Source organism: Bos taurus, chromosome 3 (genome assembly GCF_002263795.3).
Source record: "Bos taurus isolate L1 Dominette 01449 registration number 42190680 breed Hereford chromosome 3, ARS-UCD2.0, whole genome shotgun sequence".
NCBI lineage: Eukaryota > Metazoa > Chordata > Mammalia > Artiodactyla > Bovidae > Bos > Bos taurus.
Genome location: NC_037330.1, coordinates 35,845,124 through 35,863,485, shown reverse-complemented (window position 1 = coordinate 35,863,485; position 18,362 = coordinate 35,845,124). Strand labels below are relative to the sequence as shown.

At 40.1% G+C, this 18,362-nt stretch overlaps 1 protein-coding gene across 8 annotated transcripts in view; it reads left to right on the top strand.

Moving 5' to 3' along the window:
- The window catches only part of NTNG1 (netrin G1), a 369,041-nt gene extending 357,474 nt beyond the window's left edge, over positions 1 to 11,567 (top strand). For 7 of the 8 annotated variants that reach the window (XM_024989814.2, XM_005204200.5, XM_010803237.4 and 4 more), the window contains one exon: positions 9,785 to 11,567. In XM_024989814.2, coding sequence (XP_024845582.1) covers positions 9,785 to 10,017 — 233 coding nt within the window. In that variant the 3' untranslated portion in view covers positions 10,018 to 11,567. The remainder of the gene's footprint in view (positions 1 to 9,784) is intronic. The other variant, NM_001080369.1, reaches the window with a different exon arrangement.
- The last annotated feature ends 6,795 nt before the right edge of the window (positions 11,568 to 18,362 follow it).

Genomic DNA, 18,362 nt, shown 5'->3' with positions numbered 1-18,362 from the left:
GTAGGCTGAGAGCAGGAAAGCAAGGATGTTTCCACTTGATGGCTCCCAGGTTCCAGTCTGTACAGACACTGCCTCACCATTGCAGGGGCAAAAGATTGGCCAAGGGGCAGTATTACCCTTGCTCTTCTGAAAACACAGCTTATGCACTCTGATTGGCGCAGGAGAATGTGCACTGAATGCAAGTATATAAGGTCACCTTTGAGAAAACAGGCACTGCCTGTCCACACTGACCTTGCAAGTACACAGCAGTTGAATTAAAATATTCAATAGCTGCGTGTTTGACCCCACGCTGTCTCAAGATTCATGCCCTCAGAGGACAGACACAGATGCTGTCTTTGAAAGAGTACAATATCTACTTCCTTTTCACTTCAAGTACCTTGAACTGGATAGGTAGTGATTAATTCATTCTTCTGGCAGATATAGAAATAAGCACCTCACTCTTCCACTCTGAGCTTCTAGCATTAAGGGAAACTGGGAAGGTATTGAACATTAACAAAGTATACTAAGGTTTTATATTTTTTAAAGCACCATCACATAATTCATCTTGAGGCTCCCAACAACTGTGAGGTCGATGAGTAGGACAAGTGTTATTATCCTTGCCTTAGAAGTGCGGAAAGAGAGGCACAAAGAGGTTAAATGATTTCCCCAAGTTCACACAGCCCATTAACCACAGAGACCAGACTTGAATCACAAGTTCTTCACCTAATTCTCTTCATACCACCTCATGCTTTTTAGTGACGAGGAAAAAACTATCTCTCTTCCATGGGACACGAGCAGGCAAAACCGATCAAGCCAGTCACCCGAGTCATCACCAGGGTTCACAATATTGGAGAAGTCCAACTGTCATCATGTATCTGATGAAAAAGAGGAGGAATTCCTCACTCTTTGCCTTTTAAAATGATAGGCTTTCCATGAGAAATATTCATGCAACTCATAAAGCTCAAAAGGACTGTAGAAATATCTACTTCAAACTCTTTCCCTAACTTCATAGCTGCCACTAGACTGTAAGCTCTGCAGAAGCAGCTGCACGGTCCATCTGGCTCACACTGTGTGTCCATCATCTGGAACAGTGCCTGGTTGGATGATGGATGGATGTCACTAAGTGGTTTTGTGATAATGTTGAAAGCCTTACTGCAAAGTGATGACTAGTCAGATCTAGAACTCAGGGTTTATGACTCTTAATCAGCGTTGTTATCACTAAACCATATCCCCAGTCATGGCCAGCCATAAGTAAGAACAGATAGAAAAAATGTACCTAGAGTTCCCCCGAAAGGCCATTAGACACCAGTCTATAGAGTTTCTTCTACACACCAGGAGCTAATCTGTAGATTCAGTTTTACATCTCACATCTCAAAACTTAGTAAAACAGCCACCAAGGTTGAATAAATGGGTTATTATTACAGCCCTTCATCTCCCTGCGGCAGGCTCTCAAATGCCTCAATCAGAGCTGTGTGTTGCAAGCATGCCTTTGTTATTAGCCTGTTTGGTGGAGGTTGTTCACTCTTCCACGTTTCTTTGAAAAGGACAGAAACAATTTGGAATATCTTTCCTTCAGCACTCCTAGGCTTGTTTCAGGTGGTGAAGGTAGAGGTCACTTTATTAATAAAACCATCAAGGAAGGCTGTCATGGTAACACACTGCCTTGATTCCTTGAAGTGCAGGAGACAAAGCCAGAAAGAGAAACTTTCAAGTCTATAAATACAGGCCCAGCATTGCTCAAGCCTAGCAGCTTACCGACAGGGCGAACCTAAATGTATATAGCTTTGAACAAGACCCAAACAGAAAAAAGAAAACTTCCCTTTGGTAATGTAATGGGTCATCGTGACCATAATGGAGTAAGTGACCCTTCAAGTCACAAAAGAAATGAAGAATAGAATGAGTAGCGATTCTAAGTCCTGGCTGGTGCCCTCTTTGCACATTGGGGTTCCCTCTAAGTCTGCTTTTCCATCCCTTCCAGAAATGATGAATAGAGGAAAAAGGAATCAAAGTCTTATCATTCAAATTTTGATGATAGTTTGCAGTTTAGAAAGGGGAAAAGTGGATGACAAGAAAGAAACCTACAGAAAGCAAGTTAAAAGGATCAGATGATTTAGTCACATCCCTGTGACTCTCGTGATCCAAGATAAAATAAAAATAAGAGGAAGTGAAAGAGGAGGGAGGAAATGCTGTCTGTGCCTATTCTTTCACTGTGAAAATTCTGAGTGTTTTTATAAACTCATAACAACTAGTTTATGTAGGAGCTTATGTATTAGTTTCTTCCTCCCTGTAGTCATTCACAGGTGGGCCTGATAGAGATATTTTCTGTGAGCCAAAGATATATTAATAGCTTCATGTTCATTACCTAGGAGAAGGCAATGGCACCCCACTCCAGTACTCTTGCCTGGAAAATCCCATGGATGGAGGAGCGTGGTGGGCTGCAGTCCATGGGATCGCTGAGGGTCGGACACGACTGAGCGACTTCACTTTCACTTTTCACTTTCATGCATTGGAGAAGGAAATGGCAACCCACTCCAGTGTTCTTGCCTGGAGAATCCCAGGGTCAGGGGAGCCTGGTGGGCTTCCGTCTATGGGGTCGCACAGAGTCGGACACGACTGAAGCGACTTAGCAGCAGCAGCAGTTCATTACCTGGGAGGCAGGGTCCCCATTATGCATAACTTAAGCTTATAGGCACATCCCTTTGGTGATTAATTTGTAATAGAATACAGTATTTGGCTTGCTTATCAGAGCTAATAGAACACCTTGCTGTCTTTAGCCTTTCTATCAGGATTCCACCTTTCATCTTTTAGCCATATAACTCTGGGTCTAACATTAATACTATAACCTTATCTATCAAGGGCCAAAGATTGTCTTGGTTTGAAAGCATTCCTAATATTGAAACATCACGGGATTATAGGTTAGATGATGTGGTATTCAGTTAAGTTCAGTTCAGTCACTCAGTCGTGTCCAACTCTTTGCGACCCCATGAATTGCAGCACTCCAGGCCTCCCTGTCCATCACCAACTCCCGGAGTTCACCCAAACTCATGTCCATCGGTGATGAGTCGGTGATGTATTGGACACACCATAATGAATTTATTTCTATCAATAGTAAAATGATCCTTCAGAATATAGTCAAACTGTTATCAAAGTAGTATTAGCTTTTTCTGTATCTAAGGATTTATGTTTTATCATAATAATAATTGTGCCTGCATGCATGCTCAGTTGCTTAGTCGTGTCTGACTCTGCGACCCTATGGACTGTAGCTTGCCAGGCTCCTCTGTCCATGGGATTCTTCAGGAAAGAATACTGGAGTGGGTTGCTATTTCCTCCTCCAGGGGATCTTCCCAGCCCAGGGATCCAACCTGTGTCTCTTGCGTGTCCTGCATTGGCAGGCAGATTCTTTACCACCTAGCCACCTAGGAGGCCCTAATAATTGTATCTAGCAAATAACAATTTGCTTCCAATACTAAATCAAGTTTTATGTGAGAGATTTAAAAATGAACCTTCACTATTTATAGAGGTAGCACATTCTTAGTTTGTCAATAGCAATGAAGAAAAAAAAATCAGGACATGCTTGACATAAATATTTAACAAAATAAGGTCAGCGTTTTCAGTTTGCGGCAAATTCACACAGAAGGGTACCAAATAAAGAAATGATAACTGCAAAGTGCTTGTTGGGTAGAAATCCCATTTGGATTTTTAATCTGCAGTGATATGCAAGATGAAATGGAGATAATGCCAGGGTTTTGTAAATGCTTATCCTCTTGGCAGTTCCATCAACCGGTGGTCAATGCCTGAAACTGTCACCAAGTCCACGCTCATATTGCTTGCCACACAACAAGCCAATAATCGAGAGGAGTTGCTGGGACAAGGAAGAGAGATTTTATTCAGAAAGACAGCAGACTGAAAAATTGGTGGACTTGTGCCCCAAAGAACCATCTTGCCTGTTTAGAATTCAGGCTTCTTTTATACTAAAAGGGGAGAGAGTAATGTCAAACATCTCCTGGTTCTGGTCAGCCTCCAGAGGTGATATGTTAGCCTCTTCCTCCCTGCAGTGATTCACAGGTGGGCCTGGTGGGGATGTTCTCTGTGAGATAAAGATATTTTATTAATAGCTTGATGCTCATTACCTGCGAGGCAGGGTTCTCAGAGATGGGCCATTATGTATCACTTAAGCTTATAGGCAACATCCCTTTGGGTGATTAATTTGTAATAGAATACAAAAGGTTCTTTGTTATTATAAAACCTTGTGTTGAAAGGAATTCAGAAGGTTAGTGCAAGAGAATGCCGTGATTAAGTAGCTATGTTTTCTACATAGAGAAAGAGGAAATGAGAGCATATGCAACATATTTGCCATTCCCAACCTAAACCTGTGATATTTTTGGTATTTTATGTATGGGCTGGTTTGTTTTTGGAGCTCTGCTAGAATGTGGTGGCACTCTAGAAGATGTGAAATTTAATGTTGTCAACAAGAGCTCCACCCAGTGTGATATGAAAACAGATCAGTTGGTCAATACAAATGAAAACCAGAGGATCTACAGAAGTTATTTATATTGTCTTAAGGAGCATGGAAAGCATTGCACACTATGCAGTTCTTCTGACTGTTCCCTTCTGTGTGAAAAGCAGTCATCTATAAATTTGGAGACCTGTAGTTCTAGAGCTACCCTTAATTGTTTTCAATTTCCTCATTTAGAGCTTGTCTAGATAGTTTTTGAACCACAAGCTTTGATTTCTATCAGAGCAAGGTATAGAACAAATTACATGACAAGAGTGATTTTGGTTCCTCTTTAATTGTAAGCGATATTAAGTGGTCTGTCTTAGATATTCGTGTCTGTATTTAACTCCCCCAGGAAGATAATCTGCTCATACTTCACTTTTGAGTACTACAGTCTTAATTCCTATGGTTCTGCACCTGAAAGCTCGCTCTCTCGAATCTAAAATCACCAAGGAGTCTTCATTTTCCTTCCCCCAATGTATATAAGGACAGCTGCCCATCCTCATTGCTGTGGCCGATAACCTGATCCAGACCTTCAACATTTTATCACCAACAGTAATTGAGGGTAATTATTTGTTTGGGTGGGAGAGGGGGCTACCCTGTTTATGGAAGGATATTTAGTAGCATCTCTACCCACGAGATGCCAGTACCATGCCCTCCCCAAAGATGTGACACCCAAACACATCTCTAGATGTTGTCAGATGTCCCGTGGGGCGGGGGGGAAATCATCCACTGTTGAAAGCTACTACTTTAGACTGACAACCAAAGACCTCTATTAAACGTTAATGCCTCAAATTCCTCCAATCCTTTTTCTAATTATTCTAAAATCCCTTCTGTCAGATTCAATCAAGAGCACACAGGGCTTACTTTGCATATTTCCTTTGCCCAGCTCAAAGTGCCCTTCCTCTCATTCTCTTCCAGTCTATTCCTAGATCCAGCTAACCACAGCAGGAAGACTGCTGTGATTAATTTTATAACCTCATATCATCACTGCGTTTTGTTGAAATCTTTTTTTCTCAGCATCATTCCTGGTTTTTCTTTCTTTGCCTATGGCTTAAATGTGGATACTCTTCAAGGTTCTATTTGCAGTTTTCCTTTCAACTTAATCTATATTCTAGCAGATGAGGTCTTCTATTCCTTTCTCTTCACTATTTGTAACAATGACCACCATCACCCCTGTTCCAAATCTGTATCTCCAGGAAGAACTACCTCCTGAACTGTTAACTAGTTTTTTCCAACTAATAACAAGACCCCTGCAGAAGAGCCTGTGATCTCTCGAAGTCAACAGATAAAAAAAAGAGAGAGAGTTTATTTTCTTCCCTAACCAAACCCTGCCTCCAGTCTTTTCTTAATAAATTACATTATGATGTATCCAAATGTCAAAAATAGGAACCTCAGACTTTCTCTTACCTATTTCAAGTAACCTGCCTCCAAATATGTTCTTCCTTCCTCCTCCCCACTGCTCTAACCCAGACCAAGCCTTTTCTGTTGAAATATCTGGTCACCTTGCCTCCAGCCTGTCCTTTCTCAGGCCTAGCCTCACCTTTCCCCCCTTTAAATCACCACCCTGCCCATAGGTCTTTGACAGCTTCCCATTGCTTATTATCTAAACTCTGTAGCATGTTACCCAGAATCTTCATCATTCACCAACATTTTCCATGTGTCTCTCAGGCTCCAGTCAGAAAAGTGAACCCATACTACATGTTTCAATAGAGAGAATTTACTAAAGGAAATGGTTAAACAGGTGCTTTAGAATTTAGACATGAGAAGAGGACACTGAAATAACTCAGAAATTGTTAATTGTGTGAGCAGGGAGCAGTAAAAGAGGATGGGCTTATGAGAAGCTAACAGTTCGGAGGAGAGACCCCACAGATGTGGGACCCATGCCTCTTAGGAGGTAATGCCTAGCTGCTACTATTAACCCCTGAAATGTTAGGCAGGAGCCCCTTGGAGCTGGGGCTCACACCTCTAGAAAAGGAATGCTGCCAGGCTGGGGCAGAAACCTCTAAGGGTGAGACTGAAACTGGTTCTGAAAAGGCTGAGCCCCAGAACAAACTGCTGCTGTTGGGATGTGGGGCCATTGCTGGGACAATCCTCTTAGGAAGAGCCCTGAATCAGGGAAAGGGAAATCTCTGCTTCCTTCCTCCTGCCTTCTCTGTTCTCTCTAGTGCACCCTGTTGGTGGAAACCAGGAGACAACTTGCAGGGTTTCAGCCTCAACAGCAGAAGAAAGGTGGATTCAGACTTGAGTGACAGATGCTTAACAGCCAGCACAAAGTATTTTCACATCTTCTTGCCTTTACTGATAGTTTCCCCAACCATAATGTTTTTCTACCAGTATTTGCCTGATGCATGCCATTGTTCAAATACAATCTCCTTTCTATATTCTTCACAAATCTTCCCCCAGATAATTACTTACACCAGCATTTGAGTTCCCCTAGCAGTTTGCTTCCATTATAGTTTTTTTTCATATTGTATCATAATTATTTCTGTATATGTTCATTTGTTTGTTTTCTGCAAAAGTGTGAGCTCCGTTAGGGCAGATAGAGTTACAACCATACAGTGGTAGATTTAGCAACACATCTGACACACAACAGATGCTGACTGAGCTGGACAGAACTGATAAAAGTATTTTAGTGAAATGTACATTATATCATTTCTTGTATATATATTTTATTTTCCAAACCAGATTTAAACTTTGTAAGAGCAGAGATCATGCTATTTCTTCTATTTTTTCATGGTGTTTAGTACAGGGTTTTATATGCTGAAGAAGAGCTTAATGATATTTGTTAACTACTTAGTTTATTCATTAGGCACCACAAATTTGGTTTAAAATGACATGAGGATGGAGCATAAGTTTATGAATAGCAGGTAAGATTTGTAGTTAGGTTTAGATGTGCTTCTAACATGTGATTCCGACAGAGAGATCTGTGCATATGGTAAAGCTCTGTTTTTGTTGAAAACCACAAACAAGAGACCAAATGAAATGTGTCTTAAAGTAAATTCTAAAGTAATTAAATATATTCCAGGTTCCATTTTTTCTCCTTATCACTTATAGAAAACATATTACTCCAATTAATGTGATTATTAATCCTGGGTTTCATCTGGTCCTTGAGTATTTATTAAATTTCTCACAATCATCAACATCAACTAGTAGATTATTTAAATGTAGGAAAGGTATTGAATTTTAACTTAATCATCAGATTCTTGAAAAAAAAGAAACCTCTGTTCAACAACTGATTTACATTCAGGTCCAAGAAGAAGAAAAATAGCTTTTATTTTTCTTACAGGGAGTGATATTTAATTAACTATTGATTTCTTCTCAATTATTCAAGGCAAGCAATTATCAATATTGATGGAAACAATATTTCCCTATGTGTAGTTTCCAAATGAAAGGAAATATCCCATTCAGCAATCTGCTGCCTGGAACAAGAAATGCTGAGAATCTTTAACTTTAAATGGAAACAGTTATTTGGATCTGTTTATTCTATGTTGCCCCAATTAAACAGATAGTTCCTGAAATGTAAGCAAAACAAAATTCTGAAACCCTATGTATGCTTTCCAAATTAACAACCAAAAAAAAAAAAAGTGGGGTTTTGTCAGTTTTGACCATGAGTTTAACCACTCTAGTCTTGTAGATTTTGCCTCAGAGCTACAGATCTTGACTTTTTTTTTTAAACCAAGGCTCATAAAATACTATAATTTGGGTCTAATATTTATGGTTTCTAAGTCACCCGATGAGAAGTAGCTTACATAATCATTAGAACCCTTGAAACACTACCTTGTATATCAATATTGTGAGCCTGAAGGATTTAGTAGGCCTTAATAGTCACTTCTAACATTTACAGATAGCACGTGGGGGTACACTTGAAAATTATACCAATCCATATGATAGAGGTCTCCAAGGAATTGTTGTGAAAGGTGGGAAGATAGGGCCCTATTTAGGGCACATTTTTATTAACTCCTGAGCATCCACCACCATCTTCTTTCAGCTCATTTGCACACAGAGTATTAGCATGTTTACATTTAAGAAGCTTCTTTTGCCAGTGATGTAACTATTGAACATGATTAATGGACAAGGCAATATTCTCTATTGAATTATTACTGGAAGAAGAGGGTTATTTTTTTTAAATACTTTACACTTGATAGTATGAATATGCGTGTGCGTGTGTGTTAAATTGGGGAAATTTGACTATGACATTTTTTAAAGATGAAGAATGTTATAATTTATAAGAAGCTACTTTTTCTGCTCTGCGCCACCCCCCTCCCCATTCCAGAGTGGTTGCATATAGTAAGTGCTTAAGTGGCATATGTTGCTGGGAAGTGTTCTTAGCTCTTTTCCTCTTTGGTGTTGTTTTCATTTCCCTGTGTTCTATTTATCATTCTGCTAAATCAGTGAAACCTTGATTATCTAAAGGAACAGGAGACATGGAATAATAAGGAAAACTTGATCTTTGAAGAAATAAATTATTAGAGATGCAAGTTACATGACAGGGACTGTGAATGAATTTTAGTATCTGAAATTGCTTGCTTTATTTATTCAAACTGATTTTATTAATTGATGGACATAGTGAAATTTTGATAATCAGGGTTTCACCATTGCATTTATTATTATCCCTGGAAATCAAGGTAACCTTGGATTCTACTTCCTATATTTACAAAGCGATAAATATCCTAATAGGCTATTAGGCACAAATGCAGTGCTCTTCCTCACACTCCTCCCATGAAAAGCTTTCTCTCCTCGGATCTGGCTGCCACCTTGCCTGGAGCATGCTGCCTGCCCCCTGCCCCACCCTCCCTCCTCATGCTTGCCGCTGGCTCCCGACTTCCTGCATGCAGCGCTGGAATCACCCGCAGAGAGAATGGCCCACCCCTTAGAAGTTCTTGGTCATTCTATCAGTACTGCTTTGCATTTTAATTCCATTCATCTGGCTCCAAAGCCCTGCATTCTTGTATGAGGCACTATCCTTGAACAGCCCTGGAGGTCACAACAGGTCCCAGTTCCGTGAAGAGAAGATACTGCCAAACCCGGAGTATCACATTTCTTTGTACTTGATAGTCTGAAATGGACAATGATAATATCCAAGATTGCAGCAAAAAATAAATCTATATGAAAAGGATTAATATGATCAAAACAAAGGCAGCAAACTACATTTGTTTGGAAATCGGAGTCACATGCTTAGTTTGCGGAGGGGAGGGGGGAGCACAAGATCGATAGAGATTTTTTTTTTTAAGCTGAAAACATGATGTACCAGATGAACTTAAATTGATTCTGCTTCTCCTCCCCGCGCCCCCCTCCCTCGTTCTGCAGCGAATGTCTGCGACAACGAGCTCCTGCACTGCCAGAACGGAGGGACGTGCCACAACAACGTGCGCTGCCTGTGCCCAGCCGCGTACACGGGCATCCTGTGCGAGAAGCTGCGGTGCGAGGAGGCGGGCAGCTGCGGCCCCGACTCCGGCCAGGGCGCGCCCCCGCGCGGCTCCCCCGCGCTGCTGTCGCTGCTGGCCGCTCTGCTGGGGACAGCCGGCCCCCTGGGCATCTAGGCGGCGCACCCAGCCACCAGACGGGCCGTGCTCTGGGGAAGCAAACACAGCCCCAGCATTTGCTACTAACATAGGAAACCCGCTCTCAGACACTCCCACTCAAACACAGTGTACAAAGAAGGCCTAACTGAACTAAGCCATATTTATCAGCCGTGGACAGCACACCTGAGTCAAGACTGTTAATTTCTGACTCCCAGAGGAGTTGGCAGCTGTTGATATTATCACTGCGAATCACATTGCCAGCTGCAGAGCTTACCACCCATCGGAAAGGCTGTGACAGCCCCCCAAAAGGAAAGAACAACAGCAACAACAAATCAACCAACCTAAAAACATTTGCTACTGGCACGTGGTGTGCCCCAGCACCACCTGGCCCTGTGTGTGGACCAACCAAATAGAAGCATCTTTTGCTGGCAGTGCTTGGTGGGTCTAAGGAAGTCTGTTACAAGCTGCCATATTGGCCTGCTTCAGCCCCTGAACCCCCTTCCAACCTGTGCTTTAGTGAACCGTTGCTCTGTAACCCTTGGTTGAAAGATTTCTTTGTCTGATGTGAGTAATGCACACGTGTAACAGCCCCCTCCAAAAGCTCCAGCCAGTCATACCCTGTGTATCTTAGCAGCACTGAGTCATCCCAGTGCCAGCACACATCCACTGTCCCCAAGAGTGGCTACAGGAAAAAAGAAAGTGTATCTATCCTTTTGTATTCAAATGAAGTTATTTTTCTTGGAATACTGTAATATGTAGATTTTTTGTATTCTTGCCAATTTGTGTTACCAGACAATCTGTTAATGTATCTAATTCGAATCAGCAAAGACTGACATTTATTTTGTCCTCCTTCCGTTCTGTTTTGTTTCATTGTGCAGAGATTTCTCTGTAAGGGCAACAAACTTGCTGGCATCAAAGAATATCAGTTTACATATATTAACAAGTGTAATAAGATTCCACCAAAGGACATTCTAAGTGTTTTCTTGTTGCTTTAACACTAGAAGATTTAAAGAATAAAAATTCCTGCATAAACGATTTCAGGAATTCGTATTGCAATTTCTTAAGATGAAAGGAGCAGCCACCGAGCAGTTTCACACTCACTTTACTGATTCCTATGTGGACCGAATACACTCAGCTGACGAATTTAGTACCCAGGAAGATGGATTGATGTTCTTTAGCTTGGACAACTTCTGCAAAATATGAGACTATTTCCACTTGGGAAAAATTATAACAGCAAAAAAAAAAAAAATCTAAGTGATTGCCAAGATTATGCCAAAGGCTGTTGGCAGAGTAATAAGAGACTTTTATTTTTAAGTCATGCTATTTTCACAGATTGATGTGATCATGTGACTCTAGAGATGCTGATCTATGTATCTTTCCAATTACAGTGTTTACATGGAGTATCATAAGAGAAGACCTGGGGAACCAGGAAAGTCGCAGGGAAATTGAGTGATTAGTAATTTGACTTTGAATATATTCAGACTAAGTATTTACAGGAAATATCAAAATACCCAGCAGCAACTAGACATAACTGCTGTTCTTGAGAATAAAGTTTGTTTTAAGTACCGCCCAAGGTGTAATAAATTCTTGTTTCTGCCTTTTATTAGGCCAATTACTGTGCAAGACAGCAAGGTGGGGAGAGGAGGGAAGAACCAGTGCAAAGTTCCAAAGTGACTAAAGCAGTGTGTATTCCATTCCCACCACACTGTTGTCCTACAGGTTACAAATGTGTTAGCGACAGCATCTCCTGGAGTCAAAAACAATTATCAGCCCAAGCCAGAGTCTGAAGGACAGTGAAGTCCTGCATGACTTGGTAGAGCAATAATCTATGATGATGTTAGGTTGGACGCCTACTTCCAGTCTGAATTCTTCACCCTGCCACTGCTGCTTGCTGAACCGGGGGAGGGGGATGTCTTCTGATAAATATCCTTGGTGAAAACTAGATGAAGGAACAGCATGTCTTATTGGTTTTGTTCCCAGAAAAGCCAATTCAAAGAAGGCAATAAAAGGTAAACAGGTAATGCCTGTGCTGCCTGCCACCCCACGTCTAAGTCGATTGAATGTTTGTTATTCAAACCCACAGTCTCTTTTGATGTAAGAAATAAGGAAAGATGGAAATAAATTAGAGCTCTGGCTTAGTGCCGGAGTGGCCAGCCAGAAATTGGAGATTTACATTAGAAGCATAAACAGCAAATTATATTTCAAGCTCACCAAAGACTACACGTGAATATGCCGATAACATACAGAGTTTGAGATTACTTATAACGAGGTGGATTTCTAATATTAAAAATGAAGTTTAAGTTGTCTTATAGTTTATTAGCACAAACCAAAGGCAGACTATGTTATTTCCAGCAGTGATGCACTTTATCATTATCCACTCATGGCTTTGTCACCTGCTCAGGAATCAGACTGAACATTTCAATACACAGTTTTCCAAAAGCTAATTCTAAAATTTAATGAAGGCCTGATCTAAATCAATTCATCTGCATTTTATCTTTATGAAGCTATAAGAATCTAAATTGATGAGGAATATATTGCATTCAGTGTATTTAGATATAGTTTTCTGAATTTCCTGAAGTGATGTGATCTGCTTTTAATAAATTCACTTTTAGGTATATAACAAATGGAAATGAAATGTTCTTTTTAATCTGGATTCTCAAATTCTTCTAAAGAGTATATTACTTTGATGAAACCCCAACTCGGTGGATTTTATTTATCTGCTGTTTTCTAGCATTCTTGCAAAGCTGGTTCCATCTACAATGTTATGCCTAAGGACAGAATTGGGGTAAAAAGTGGGAACTAAGTTGTTTACATATTTAAGGCCCTAATTCTTGCTTTGTCTTTACTTGGATTAACCCTTAGGGTTGGTTAATATAGTGTTATATATGAGTTGGTCAACTTTACTACAAAGTGCAAACACAATTTCTTCCATCAACTCCTTTGATGAATATAAAATTTCAAAGAAATCTTTGTCCCGAGGTTCCACTATATAGAAAGGGCTTCCCTGGTGGCTTAGATGGTAAAGAATCTGCCTGCAATGCAGGAGACCCAGGTTCGATCCTTAGGTTGGGACTATCCCCTGGAGAAGGGAATGGCTACCCATTCCAGTATTCTTACCTGGAGAATTTCATGGACAGAGGAGCCTTGCAGGCTACAGTGCATGGGGTTGCAAAGAGTCGGACACGACTGAGCAATTAACATTTCTTCACTTTTCAAATATATAAAGTGTTGGTATTTATGGGAAAGGAATTAGACTGCCCTGTAATGATGTAGGAGTGATTGGTTTCTGACCCTGTACACAGCCTAGAGGGGGAGTTTCAGTCCTAGAAGAGGGGGCACTTACTTAGTGGGGCCCATTCTGACTCTCCTCCCACTTTGTCTTCATAGCCAGGAACCTAGAATTCCCTACCTATGTGTCCTCCACCCACTTTTAGGGTGTATACACTTCTTCTGGGGTCTAAACTCCTGAAGGCAAGCAGCATCATGAGTGTACATCCTTGAGTACAAGAGGAGGCAAAGAGTGAATATGTATTATAGATAGATTAGTGACTTGGGCCTAGGAGTTATACTGGGGAATCCACACATGATTGAGAAGATGCTCCTTGTAGTGAAAACCAGAGCTCAGGGATAGAAAAGAAGGGACTAAGGGGTGGGAGAGAGAGAGTAGGGTATCTCAGGGTGTCGGTCTGGTACAGAACTCTGAGCAGCCTGAATATTCCAGACCTATACCTGGGTTTCCAGTTGTTATGACAGTATTCATGTTAAAGCAACAGAATGGAACATAGGGTTAAGTAACACTATGTTAGCTTGATGTGTAATTTTTAAATATTTAGAAATATGGTATGTGGGCTTCCATTGGTACTTTTGTCCAGCCCCTGCCTAGTGGGTCTGCCTAGAGATGAACACTGCATGAGGTGCCCTTGAGTCAGATGACCAAGTTAGCACGAATCATTCACCCAGGTACAGGTTGGGAGAAGGCATGTGTGTAAAGTCACTTCAGTTGTGCCTGACTCTTTGCAACCCTATGGACTGTAGTCTGCCAGGCTCCTCTGTCCATGGGATTCTCTAGTCAAGAATACTAGACTGGGTTGCCATGCCCTCCTCCAGTGGATCTTTCCGACCCGGAGATCGAACCGGAATCTCCTGCTTTGGCAGGCAGGCTCTTTACCACTAGCACCACCTGGGAAGCCAATGGAGAAGGCATACTGGTCACAGTTCAATTCCTATAGTTAATGCTCCACTTCCCTTTTTCTCCAACCTGTGGTCTTGTTGAATGTAGGAAGGTTTGGATGGACTAGGGGCAGCTGTGAGGAAACCTTGAAATTTTTTGTCTCATCATCTTCACACTTTGCCATCAATTATCCAGTATTACTGGGAAGTAAGGACCCCATATTCTGAGATGGGATGCTCTGTGCTATGTGGGAAATGGGTTGTTGCCCATCACCTGTTGTTAAATACTAGATATGATACTTATTTAACAGTTTATCTGCTCACAGGGTTACATAGAATGTGTGGGAACTTTGAACTACCTGTTCTATATCCTTGTTATGCACTGAATTCTGTTCATGTACAATTTAAAGCTTTAGCTTCAGAAATCTGAACTAGAATTTCATACCCACTGTTTCAAATCTCAGCCTTTATCAGTAAGGATGGCAATGGTGGCAGAACCTAAGCTGCATCTGAGAACAATCTGAATAAGTGAGTAAAACTCTAGGATTCATTTTTCAGAAAGTCTAATTGGACAGCCATAATGGCATATAGGAATGAGAAATATAGATAAGGAACACCCCTTGAGTTTGGATCCAAATGTGTGGTTGTGAACAATTCTTTCTTTGCCTCAGGAAATCAGGACTAGATTCTAATCAATTTTCTTTCCAAGAAATATCAAATGTCCATTTGGCATAAATATTCTGACAGTTCTGATCATTTCCGTGTGGAAGAGTTTTTCACTTTATCTTACTTTCACTATTTTACACTAAAAATAGTTTTTCTCTTTAATTACCAAAAAATTTGCCAGTGAATTCTCAGCATAAACTGTATATAAGCATAATATGATGTCAGAAAGAATTAAGAATGCCAACTATCATACTTTGGATTGTTACCAACAATCTTGGGAACATGAAGAATTTTTACTCTTCAACACCTGGTAAGGTGTGACTCACACATGTTACCGTCTTCATCTTGCATCTGAAGAATAAAATAACTAAGCAACAGGCATATCCCTTGTATAAATAATGTTATTACATTTAACTAGAAAGGAGAAAATAACATCTGTGAAAAACTTACATTAATCTTGAAAAATGCAGTTATTTAAGATCCATTATGGCAGAAAAATTTCTAACCCCAACACATTTTTAGAATAGGTTCTGAAACAAGTCTACCAAGAAGACAAATGATTTTTAAGTTGTTTAGACTACAATTGAGCATTTAACAAATGCTGGAATCCCCTCTCTGCCTTCTCTCATCACCCAAGAGCTCTTTTTAATTGATGATTGAATTAAAATGGAGTAGTAACATTTCAAATTATGTGATGTTTTTATTAACCTGGAATGATAGCTGGTAAAATGGGCCATTATTCTGCAAGACCTAATTATGTTAACACTAAACATCTAGCTAGGCTGACTGGAGCAAACTGCAGAGAATTGGAAGTAAAAATATTATTATTTTCTTAACCTGGTCTCATTTTTTTCAGAGGCATTGCTTTTAAATATTATTTAATTAGTGAACTTTGAATTCTGTGGATAAAAGGACCTGACTGAAAAAGAGAAAAAAATAATTATTATCCCTCCTACATCTGTTGGAATAGATGTGAAAATTCCTGCGTGGTGAGAATGTGTCAAGTTATGTTAAAGACGTAGTGTACCGTGGTGTGTCTCCTCCAGGAGCCCTGCCCTGATGACACCGCATTGCAGCTTTGCTCTTACTGGGGTAAGTCATTCTAATCTAATAAAAGAAGGAAAATGGCAGAAAATCACACACCTGAAGTCCTGTTAAGAATAGGTGAGTCTTTTTGCCCCAGGCAGGCAAGAACATAATGTCATTTCTGTTCGTTTGTGTTTTGCTCTGAAGGAGGGGCCGCTCCTGTGGGGAAAATCTACCCGTGTGAAACACGGCAAGAAAACATTCTCCAAGGAAATAGCATTTTGCTGTTTACCAGTCATGCCTACCCCGTGAAGCCCTGAGTAATTGTTTTGGCTTTCATGGTGTGATAAACACCTAAAGGCAAGAGATTAGCATCATCACTCTTTGTCTCTTTTTCTCTCCCTTTGGAAAAAAAAGCGGGTCCAAATATAAGATGATGACATTTGCAAGAATCCTTCAGCTAGTTGATCCTAATTATGAATACTCCAGCTAAATATTTAGTTTATTAAATTAATAGCATGACAAGTATTGGAGCAGCTTTACGACCACTTAAACTCATGTTTACATCCTGTGTAATTACAATTCATAATTGGGTACGCAAGCAGTCAAAACTAAATGCATTCTGATCAGTGGTTCTCATTCTGCCAAACAGATCCAGAACAGCATGTTATAGTAAGTGACTTGAAAGCAGGACTTCTACACCTAGAGTTCCGTCTAGACTTGGGAAGGGCAATGGAGGGATTCGAGCACTGAAGTACTTTTTAACTTAGGTGTAAGAGTTTGTGTGTAAATGATTTTTTTTTTCCTGCGCAGAGGATCTATTAATTCTCTCTCTTTTTAAATTTATCAAAGGCCTGCAAGTATCAGAATGACTGCACTAAAACCTCAGGTTAAGATTTACCTTAACTAGGATTTTTTTAAAAGAAAAATGAATACATAAACTGCTGATAGGGGATGGATGAAAATAATACATTGGTACTTGAAAGTATGAGTTTTCCAACAATCAGCTCTTTTTTCATCTCTTACTGACTTTATCTTTCCTGAGCATCTTTCCCCCAAGGGCATCTGTATTCTCTTTTGTAGATATATATTTTAATACATTCACAATTGTTCTGGAAGCCACATGAAGGTAAAAGTGAAAATAACCTAGGTCAGGAATGTAGTATGAGTAACAAACCATCAAAATGTCTCAGCAATCTGGTGCATTTCTCATGGCGCCATGTAGGATCAAGGACTTTCACTTCATCTGGGTCCCTGGGTCAACCTTCCTTTAAGCTTCGAAGGATATTGGTTCCGATAAAGAGTTCCAAATAAAGCTCTTGGGAGAATCTCTGTTTCTGAATAATTTAAATATCTGCATTAATATATTGATAATAAAAGCTTCATACCTCAAATCAGTTCCAATTAAATGATAACTAAGTTCTGACAATCAGATATATATCATTTTTCATTCAATCTGAATATATACATATTTTCATGTAAATTTTCATTTTAATGTGTACAACATATTTTCACAAACAATCACATACCTGTGTCATTGAGTCAGTGAGGGCTGCCTCTAATCAAAGGCAGATAGCACTAGGTTGACTCGAAACTTGCCTATTCAAGGATGTTACCACAAATACTTAAATCCCTCTCCATTAGTCAGATTCTGTCCCCTGAAATACAAGCACACTCTGAAAAGGTTGGAAATAACGTGGGTTCTGATTGTGTTTTCAGGGTTGCAAGAAGCACAGCCTCTCTGACTTCTCTGTTGCAGGCATTTTGCTGGAAAGGGCTCAAACTGTTTCTTTCCCACACTTGTCCTAACATTTTAAAAAAATTAAGTATTTGCGACACTGGAACACACTTGGATTGAATGGCACAAACTCATTTTCCTTTTGGCTGATTTGTTTCGTTTTTACAGTGATTCTCGCTACAAGCATCCGGTCAGGAGCAAAGGTCTTTCTAATTGCCTGTATGGTTCCCTGAGTTGTGGGCACTGTTCTTACTGTTCTGCTTGGGGTCCTGATTTACATTCTCACCCTGAGCCAGCCAGCCATAGACTTGAGCTATCTGAATCAGAAGTGACTAGACCACCTGTGGTGTTGAGCACTTGAATGTGGTTAGTCTAAATTGACGTGTCTTGTGAGTGTAAGATACCAGATTTCAAAGAGTACCAAACAAATGAGAAAAGAATGTGAATTATCTCTTTGATCATTTTCTTATTGATTACCTGTTGGGATGATAGTATTTTGGACATGTTGTGTTAAATAAACTATATTATTAGAATTGATTAAAACTGTTTCTTTTTCCTTTTCTAATGTGGCTACCAGAGATGTTTTAATTACATATGTGGCTCACATTGTTTTTATTGGACAGCACTGCTCCTAATTTTCCTATCTCTAAAATGGGTCTAATAGAATTCACTCTCCAGACTTAATGTGGAAATCGAAGTTTGAGCTAATGAACATGAAAATAGTTGGCAAATTGTAAAGTGTAGGAAGAGTCTAAAGGGGTGA